The sequence below is a fragment of the Panicum virgatum genome, chromosome 8K, assembly GCF_016808335.1.
Source record: "Panicum virgatum strain AP13 chromosome 8K, P.virgatum_v5, whole genome shotgun sequence".
Lineage (NCBI taxonomy): Eukaryota > Viridiplantae > Streptophyta > Magnoliopsida > Poales > Poaceae > Panicum > Panicum virgatum.
This window is the reverse complement of record NC_053143.1, coordinates 49,469,583-49,479,249: the sequence shown is the minus strand read 5'-3', so window position 1 is coordinate 49,479,249 and position 9,667 is coordinate 49,469,583. Positions and strand designations below refer to the sequence as shown.

General features: G+C 46.0%; 1 protein-coding gene across 6 annotated transcripts; it reads right to left on the bottom strand.

The window, feature by feature from the left end:
* Nucleotides 1-946: 946 nt before the first annotated feature.
* LOC120645032 lies at nt 947-3,784 on the bottom strand. 6 transcript variants are annotated; one of them, XM_039921777.1, is made up of 6 exons: nt 3,333-3,784; nt 3,089-3,233; nt 1,983-2,041; nt 1,480-1,555; nt 1,277-1,326; nt 947-1,194 (listed from the first exon to the last, which is right to left on the bottom strand). In XM_039921777.1, exons 2-6 carry the CDS (start codon nt 3,149-3,151, stop codon nt 1,167-1,169), a joined length of 276 nt encoding a protein of 91 aa, XP_039777711.1. In that variant the 5' UTR covers nt 3,152-3,233; nt 3,333-3,784; the 3' UTR covers nt 947-1,166. The 6 variants fall into 6 exon arrangements, with proteins under 6 accessions (XP_039777711.1, XP_039777706.1, XP_039777708.1 ...); XM_039921772.1 differs by having other exon boundaries at nt 1,277-1,408; nt 3,089-3,261; nt 3,333-3,780; XM_039921774.1 differs by having other exon boundaries at nt 3,089-3,261; nt 3,333-3,780.
* Between the last annotated feature and the right edge of the window lie 5,883 nt (nt 3,785-9,667).

The following is a 9,667-nucleotide window of genomic DNA, read 5'->3' as shown; positions in this document are numbered from 1 at the left end:
ATTTTCGGGATGCCGGGCCAAACGGACCGGTCCGGCCCGATTAAATCAATTTCGGGCCGTGCCTGGGCCGGCACTTCAGCCCATGGGCAGGCACGGCACGGCCCGTTAATATTTTCGTGCTTAAGTGGGCCGTGTCTAAATGGGCCGTGCTTAGACGGGCCCGTGCCGGGCCGGACCGGGCCGCCCGTTTGGCCACCTATACCTGGAGGTGCCTCAGTGCCACCATTATGAGAGCCAGAAGGCCGCTGATGGCTGCGCTTGTGAAACTCTGGCAACCGGAGCTTGGACACCAGAGTAGAAGCATATGGTCTGCTTGTCGTAGATGACACTGATCCTGCTGCTGGTGGTGGTGGTGGTAGGCTTTCAATAGTGCTGGTATTATCGTGCAGTTGCACAGTTGTGCCTGCACGAATGTGCTGCAGCTTCTGTACACTACAACACATGAGCTTCTGCGATGTTTCATTTATGTCACTGAAAGTGGTATTTTCGTCATCTTTTATAATCTGTGATATTTGTATGACGAAAATTGATTCGTCACCTATACCATATCATAAAAGATCTTCTGCGATAAAAACATTTTTTTTGTCACAAATTTTGTGATGATCTTTATAGTGTCACTAATTTGTGATGCTTGCTTTTCGCCATTACCAGCCCAAAAAATGACACGGAATCAATGCCATGGCTAACTATGCAAGTGCCACCTAGGACAGAAAACGTCACAAAATTTTATTCTTGCCTGACATGGCAAAGATTAGGATATGACATGGCGGTCCCTTTGCAACGATTTGATTCGTCATAAGTTTAGTAGCCCGGCAAAATATTAGGCTGGGCCAATTTATTTTAGGCTAGGCCCACTTCATTTTGGATTGGGCCAATAGAATATACAACAATACCATTAAACAATATATGCCCATTTGGCCCAAAAAGGCCCAGTTGACAGTCCAAATAGCCCAAAGCAAATTTAAAATCAAATAATTTATATTTAATCTCAGATAGCCATATAGTACTCCACAATTACAAGAATCCAGACAGATACATGTTACAGTATTAAAATCTCAAAGAATGCAACTCATCCTGGTAACCTAAGATTTGCTACTTGCTTGTGATTACCACCTTGCTTCGGACTCTCAAGTTCAGACTCAAGTTGTTGTTGACGTGCACAAACATCAGACTTGGTGCTCCTCTTTGCAGTTGCTGGCTCAAGGAAAAAATTTTAAAAAAAAATCTTGTTGAAGAAATCCAAGAAACATCAGACTCTGCAATGAATTGATAGTACCTCGAAGGCAATAGGTAGCAAGAGTTGAACAGAAACCGTTGGTGATACGTCTGCAATGGAAATTATGCAGCACATTACACATCTGGCGAAGAGACGAGATCTGATGTAGAATTTTACTAGCACATTAAACATCTGGCGAAGGGACATATATTAATCAATTGCATCTTTGGTGCTAGAAATTCAGTTTTGGACAGGAAACATACCTTACAAATTACAATCTCCAATTTCAAAATTAGAAAATATGTACAGCTGCACATGAGCTTGGAGCCTGTTCGCCACCTACCAAAAGAGACCACAAAATCATAAGACATTCACAGTATGTTGTTGCTCTTTCTCCAGTGAACTAATACTTGCAGACTCCAGTTAACCAAAAATGCAACATCACTTTTGAAAAACAAATATTGCAGTATGCATTTCAGCCATGTCTCAATTGGTCATGAGGAACATACAGTAGCTACTAGCTAGTGAGTGCAGCAGTCAATGATTCAATGCACACCAAATAAGTAATGAATATAGTGTTTAGCACTTGAGTGGTTATAAACTTTTCCAAGCCCATGCTTAGCAAATGTTGTTTCAAGTTATCAAGCAAAACCAAAGGAAAATTAGTTCTTAACATAAGCAAGCAACTGTTATACCAAAACCCTTTTATTGTTCCTGATCTTTACAACAGCAGGATTTATCAAATGCAACATATGGCTAAGCTCACCTAGAATTATGTAGAGCTTTCAATTCTATTGCACTCCTTCGTCCAAAGTGAGGTCTCACCTGAAAAGAGCATAGATGCAAATGAAGTTGGTAAGATAGAAAATGTATTAGTTGCAACAATGGAGAAAGAACCAACAGAAGTTAAACTATTATTTAAGGAGGCAAACAAAAAAATGCGTTGAAGCTAAGAACCAGACTGTAGCACAAATCCCAAGAATCAGTGACCATAACAAGCTAAGAACGAAACCTCATGCTAAGAACTTCTCCAACGAAACTATGATTCTGGGACGGATGGCACAAACTCAATAAAAAAGCTATCGAGCTACAGAATGACTTCCAACTCAGTCAACGAATCATGCGTTGAAGCTTAAGCTAGTACTAAAAATCGCTGCCACAATCAACCATCCAGAAGAATGAAAATGACTGAAATATTGCATGGGCATGGATCATATGTTCTGCAATGTGCTGTCTAAAAGTGAGACAGGCACGTTCAGCAGGATGAGTGTTTCCTACTGCTTTTTTGGTCTCATATGGCTTATGAGTATTTCCTGCTGCAATATTGTTTGTGATAATGTGGCAATTTGCAAAAGTCTACTGCTTTTCTGGTTTCAGTATGGCTGATGAGTGTTTCCTGCTGAATTATTGTTTGTGATTGACTGATAGTGCTGGGTTGATGTGCTAACATGTGGGGAACCTTGACTGCAAACAATGTAACAGGGTCCAGTTGCAACACATAATGGGCCAGGGCCTTGTACCTCGAACTCTACAAAAAGACTATCACAGTCAAATTACATAATGAATGAAATCTGAGATCGCAACCTACTAGTATGCCTGCTGCAAATCTATATGAACTACCCAAATAAATTCATCTCGAACCATAGAGATTAAGGCAGGCACAGCAAGAACAACAAGCAGATAGGGCAGCAACAAACTTCATCCTACTAATATTAACCGAGGTTACACATTGATGTGATACACTATGGATAGTAACTCAGACAAGCAAGCTCTTGGAAAATTAAATTTGGCACAATAGCAGTGACCAGCAAGTTTAATTAGATACAAATACGAGGCGGGAAGAGATCTAGTAGAAGAAGATTAGTCCATTACCTGGATACAGGGGGAGAGAGAACCCGAGGAGGAGATGAACGGTGGTGGCGGAGTTCTACGCATCAGAGGCAGATCTTGGACACGAGCGTGTTGACCCGCTGCTGCTGAGGTCGAGGTTGCCCTCTTCGGCCGTCGCCGCCTCGATCTGGTGGAAATGGAATCGACAAATCCAGCTGGCTGGGGCCGTGCGAGACGGTACAAGGATTGCAGTGCGCACATGAAGAATCAAAGGAAGAAGGCATACCAGCGGTGGAGGTGAGGGCCTCCTGCTTGCTGTGCTCGGGGCGCACGGCGGCAGCCTGCAGGACGGCCTCCTGGCGGGGTGTAGGGCGGCAGCCTGGATGGGACCTCGGGGCGCCGGGCGGAGGCCTGCACGGCCAGGCGCGCAGCGGCCTGCAGGAACGCCGCCGCCGAGGGGAGCTTGCTCTCCATCTTTGCCTTGTCGTCCATCCCGCAGAACCCTCGAAGCTGACCCCAAGCTTCCGGATCTGGGATGGGGATTGGGGAGGATACGACGGGCTGAGCATGAACGGGATCTCGAAGGAGGATAGGAGCAAGGTAAGGTGAGATTGGTAGCAACGAGGGTGGTAGAGCTAGGGATTCGAGGAACGCGAGCAGCGGCGGCGGCGGCCTGGTTTGTGAGGAGCGGAGACTATGAGGAGCCCGGGTGGAACGCAGAAGATAAGATTGGCAGCCGTAGCAGGTTTCTTCATTTTTTGGCTGGGTGATTTGGTGCGGCCGTGCAGGGATGCGGGCTCTGCCGATTGGGGCTCCTGACGGTCGGCCCATACATCCTTCCTTTCGCATTTTTATTTATTTCTTTTTTGTCATTTTTAAATTCAAGTCCGTTTCTAACTTAGGATAAAAATATTTTAATCCTATTTTCTTGTTATTTTTTTATCATAGTCGGGTCTTAGGATAGGAATATTTTAACCCATATACACCAATCATAACTGGATGTGTTGCCTTTGGTCAAATATTTTGATAGCTTCACAAATTTTAATTTGTTAGAGGACTTTAAAAGATTTAAAATTTTAGTGGTTTTAAATAGTAACTCAAAACGGAAAAGCATAATATATGGAACCCACCAAATAAGTACAACAATTAGTTTTGATATTTGGATTAGTCCATGGTTTAGGAACAAACAAATGCAACATATGATGTATTAATCTTGATGCAAGGTTAGTTCTAAAAATACTAAAATAGTTCTAGTATTTTATTGCTAATTAAATAATAAAAATGACTTGTGTACCCACTTCTCAATTCATTGAAAACAAATTTTATGATGAATCAATATTGTCAATTTGTCATAAATTTGTGACGTCTGTCGATTAGCTTTCATGACGACATAAAGTTTGTCATAATTTAGAGCGGTAATCATTTGTGACAATTTCGAGTTGATCTTAGTGACGGACAAATCATTTTCATCACTAAACTATACTGCCCAATAGAAAACGTCACAAAGCAAACTGACGTAAGGACGAATAGCCCCAATGTCACGAGGTATTCGTCACAAAAGGCTATATTTGTTGTAGTGGATGCTGTCGTCAATCAGCAATTCACTTTGCATGCTGTGCTGATGACCACCATCCCGGTTCATCGTAATTTGTCCGGGCAGAGCAAAAGGAAGGGTCAAGGTTGCTCCCACTGCTCGTCAGACACATGTTTCTTGTGGCTGAAGAACTCGAACAAATTTGCATATATGGGCCACAGAAGATGGCTTCCGAAGCATGGACAGACAGTTTGATGGTACAAGGGAGACATGAAATCCTCCACCACATTTCTCAGGGAGTGATATGTACAGTCAGGTTTAGGATGTCCCTACCATTCTCGGCAAATGGAAACGTGGAGTTGATCATGGAGGTGATGATGATGGTCATGATGAAGGGATCTGGAATAAGAAATCCATACTATGGGAGTTAGAGTATTGGCACATCTTAGCAGTCCGACATTCAATTGAAACCATGCATTTAAAAAAAATATTTGTGAGAGCCTTGTCGGCACAATCATGTACACAAAGGGTAAAGGAAAGGACCATGAGAACGCCAGAGCTGATCTGGAAGATATGGTCATTCGTCCTGAGCTTAACGTCCAAGAAGCGGAAAATGGAAAAGACCTTTCTGTAGCCCGCCATCACAATGTTCAGAAAGGGGAAGAAAGAATTATGCCAATTCTTGCATAGTATAAAATTTTCCTCAGGATACGGTTCCAACTTTGCCAGGCTAGTCAGCATGAAAGAACTGAAGCTGAATTTCGTCACGATGAAGTCTTATGACTGTCACATGCTTATGACGTCAATACTGCCTGTAGCAATCAGGAATGTGCTCTCTGTGAAGGTTCGTGAGACAGCCATGAGCCTCTGCTTCTTCTTCAATGCCATAGAGCAAAAGGTCATTGATGATCATCAGCTTACAGCTCTAGACAGACGGTTACATGAGACACTTTGTCTAATGGAGACCTTCTTCCCTCCGACATTTTTCGATATTATGGTTCACCTCACGGGAGATACACTACCTTGGCCCATCTTACCTTCACCAGATATTTCCTTATGAGAGATACATGGGTATCCTGAAGTCATTCGTAAATAATCATAAATATCTAGAGGGAAACATCATCAGTCGATACGGGGCCGAGGAGGCTGTTGAGTGGTCGATGACTTACTTGGATCCAAATAACCCAATTGGAGTGCCTCATTCAAGACACGAAGGGAGGTTGGATGGGGTTGGGACTCTAGGCAAGAAGTCTATGAATCCGGAACGAGAAACGTATGATCAAGCCCATTTTCTTGTCCTTGAACATATGGAGGTGGTGGTGCCATATGTACTAGAGCACAAAGAGCTTATTGTACAGCAAAATCCTGGGAGAGGTGAAGGTTGGGTTGCCAAAAAGCACATGAAAGAGATCTGTCGGGTACCATAATTTGGCGCACCCTAACCTAGGGACTAAAACGCCCCAAAAAACGCAAAACACAATCAAACACTTGGCCCCAAATCCTCCCCGGGAGCCAAAAAGCCCAAACGCACACTTGGCCCACGGCCCAACACCACGGTACGGCCCTTCCGAGGCCTCCCTAGCCGTGGAGCAAACTCTGCCTCGCTCAAGGGCTCCACACCGAGGCCCCTCGAAGCGCAGACAATCTCCGCCTCGCCCGAAGCCCACCGAGCCGAGCCCTCCCCGGGGCCTCGGCGCGGGGAAAACTCCGCCTCGTTCGAGACCCCCCTCGGCAGATTAGGGCTGCGTCCCAACCACCTGATGGGACCAGCTCATTTACTGCTAACCACTCCGCGGCATGGAGCGGGAGTCAGACGACGTCAGCCGGCGTCAGCCACCACACCGCACAGCGGACGTGACCGGCGTCCCGTCCTCCTGCTCCGATCAATGTGCCGCTATTCCCGGCGCGGTGTGGATCAGCGTAATACTGTGCGGACATGTCTGACACCACTCCGCCACTGTGACGCCTGCTTCTTGTACTCTTTTCCCCTGTAGGACCCTCAACGGGCATGGGCAGCCATCTTCGAACGCGGTACGGCCCATGACCGGGGTAAAGCAGCCCTCGGATAGCACCCTCGACGCCCCGCCTCATCCAACACAGTACACTGCGCACCTCTACAGCAACCGCCACGCCGCCGACTGGCGCCACAGGGCGAGGACACGCTCCGGGCACGGTCAAAAGGCTTCCAAGGACGACGACCACGCCCGACGCCATGCCCCACAGCGCTCAGCGACAGGAATGACCAACTGTTCACCCCCGATTCGGGGAGAAAGGGACAACCCCGTGGATATCTCACATATATAACCCCTCTCTCCTTGAGTCTATAAAAGGAAGGAGGGGCGCACAAACACGGGTGCCCGGACAGATACACACGAACAGCCACTCGCACTCGCTTCCGATATTGGCATTTGCCTCAATCAAACTCTAGCCCATCTATAGACTTGGGAGCCTCTCTCCCTCTCTCGCTTAAGCTTGTACCCCCTACTACACCCCGGTGCAAGATAATACAATACCTTTCCCTCCGCAGGACGTACGGCCTCATCGGCCGGAACCAGGATAAATTCGGTGTCACTGTGTTTCTTCTTGCATCAACCATCTAGGGACAGGGACGCGCAGCATTATTACTAGTTGGTGCTAGACCGCGAGGTCCGAACACCGACAAGTTCAACAGTTGGTTCAAAGATCATGTGGCAGCAAGCAATGTAGCGAATGATGACATTAAGAAACTACCTGCAGGCCTCATATTCACTGTGATGACATATCAGGCCTATGATATCAATGGATACACATTTTACACAGTACAACAGGACAAGAAAAGCATATACTAGAACAGTGGGGTCCGCAATGATGCTTATGATAACAACATGCAAAAGGCCCCAAACTATGGTCAAATAGAGGAGATATGGGAGCTCAACTACTTGGAATTCAAGGTTGCCCTATTCAAATGCCGATGGGTTCAAGGGTCACAGGGAGTGATACATGACAAGAATGGGTTTGTGCGTTGATCTTCGCAATGTTGGGTACAAAACATAACCCTTTGTTTTGGCAAAAGATGTGCTGCAAGTGTTTTATGTGCCTGATACAGTTAGGACGATGCGGCATATTGTCCTTCCTGGCAAGAGAAGGATCATTGGGGTGCAAAATGCAGTGGATGAGGAGTTTAATCAATTTGATGAATTCCCTCCTTTTGCAACTTGTGACCTCCCCCGCCTAAATACCAACGACAAGACCCCGTACCTGTGGACCGACCATAACGAAAAAATCCGTGTGAGGTCAAAGTCAGGCCGTGGACGTAGGCGTGGATGTGGGCGTGGACGTAAAGAAACCTAGTGTAACATGGTCAAAGTCTGAATTTTGATGTCCCAAATAATTATAGTGTAATGTAATATGTTTTTCGATGTAATATGTTGGCCTGGAATTGCTTTATGGAAGTGTAAGTGCAACTGCAATGTACATCATTCTGAATTGCTTCCTGGAAGTGTAAGTGCAACTGCAATACCCGTCACCTATCAGTCATAGGTGACGGGCGACATATTTGACACCCGTCACCTATGTCTGAAAGGTGACGGATCCGAAACATCGCCCGTCACCTAAGTCAAAGGTGACAGGCCACACTGGAAAGAATCTTCATTTTCTGCACTGGGAACCTAAAAGAAAGGTCACGGGCCACGAACTTTGCCCGTCGCCTATGTCAAGTTGGAACTGGATATAAAGCCATCCCCCTTTGCCTTAGGTCTTCATCTCCCATTTCAAACCCTAGGTCGCGCCGCCTCACCGCCCACCTCCTCGCCACCTCCGGTCGTGCCGCCCTCTTCGCCGCATCATCATCGCGGGCAAGGAGGAGATCCAGGCACGCCGTCGCGCCTCCTCGTCGCCGACCGCAAGCAAGATCCAGAGCTGGGCACGCCGTCACGCAGGCAAGATCCAGAGCCCAGTCGCCGCTCACAGTCAAGATCCAGAGCCGAGCCGCCGACCGCAGGCTAGATCCAGAGCCGGTCACGGCGTCGCGCAGGCAAGATCCAGAGCTAGGCACGCCGTCGTGCAGGCAAGATCCAGAGCCCAGCCGCCGCCCGCAGTCAAGATCCAGAGCCGGTGACGCCGTCGCGCCCGTCGCTGTCTTCAGGCAATATTGTTCTTGCTGTCATACATATGCTTGTTGTTCATGTTGAAATTTGCAAATAGTAATTGGATTTGCTGCATATTTTTGCAATTAGAGGCAAATGATGATATGGGAGAGTGAAATTGATAGTTGCCATGAACAGGTCGGCCTCAAAGGGCATGAAACATATGCCATGAACAGTCGCTGGTGTGTGGCATATGTTTCTGCCCTTCGTGGCCGAGCTCTTCATGCATTCTTGAGAGTGAATCACTCATTGCCACCTTTGCCAAATAAAATTGAGAGATTGATACTTTCCATGAACAGGTCAGCCTCGTAGGGCATCAAACATATGCCATGAACACTCGCTGGTGTGTGGCATATGTTTCTGCCCTTCGAGGCTGAGCTCTTCATGGATTCTTGAGAGGGAATCACTCACTGCCACCTTTGCCAAATAAAATTGAGAGATTGAGTACTTGCTATGAACAGGTCGGCCTCAAATGGCATGAAACATATGTCATGTGCACTCGCTGGTGTGTGACATATGTTTCTGTCTTTTGAGGCTGTGGTTTTCATGGATTCTTGAGAGTGGTATCGGAATGACAAATGGATTGTTATTTAATCCAAACATATCTCTCCCACTTCTGATGCATTTCTATGTTATATTTTTTATAGTTGAGAACCTAGTCCGCTGATCTTTTATGCATTTTTGGATCATTTTGGTTTTATTGGATCTTTTATGAGCAGCCATGTCAGAAATTGGATCCTCCGATTCAAATGCACAACGTGACCAAGTGGATCAACAAGAAGTAAGACTTTGTCAAATATAATACTATATATATATATGTATATATATATATGTGTATATATATGTGTGTGTATATATATATGTGTGTGTGTATATATATATATATATGTCATACAAGCACTCATCATTTGACTGTCACTTTTTGCTAGGACATGCGGGGTCATAAGGACAAGCAATTCGACA

What these genes read in the sequence shown, in the direction of transcription:
- LOC120645032 (XM_039921772.1), bottom strand. Translation starts at nt 3,615, where the DNA reads ATGCTCAGCCCGTCGTATCCTCCCCAATCCCCATCCCAGATCCGGAAG. An exon ending in AAAGCTCTACATAATTCTAG is followed by an intron (nt 1,556 to 1,982) that starts GTGAGCTTAGCC and finishes CTCTTTTGGTAG; the next exon opens with GTGGCGAACAGGCTCCAAGC. An exon ending in TGCTACCTATTGCCTTCGAG is followed by an intron (nt 1,195 to 1,276) that starts GTACTATCAATT and finishes TCCTTGAGCCAG; the next exon opens with CAACTGCAAAGAGGAGCACC.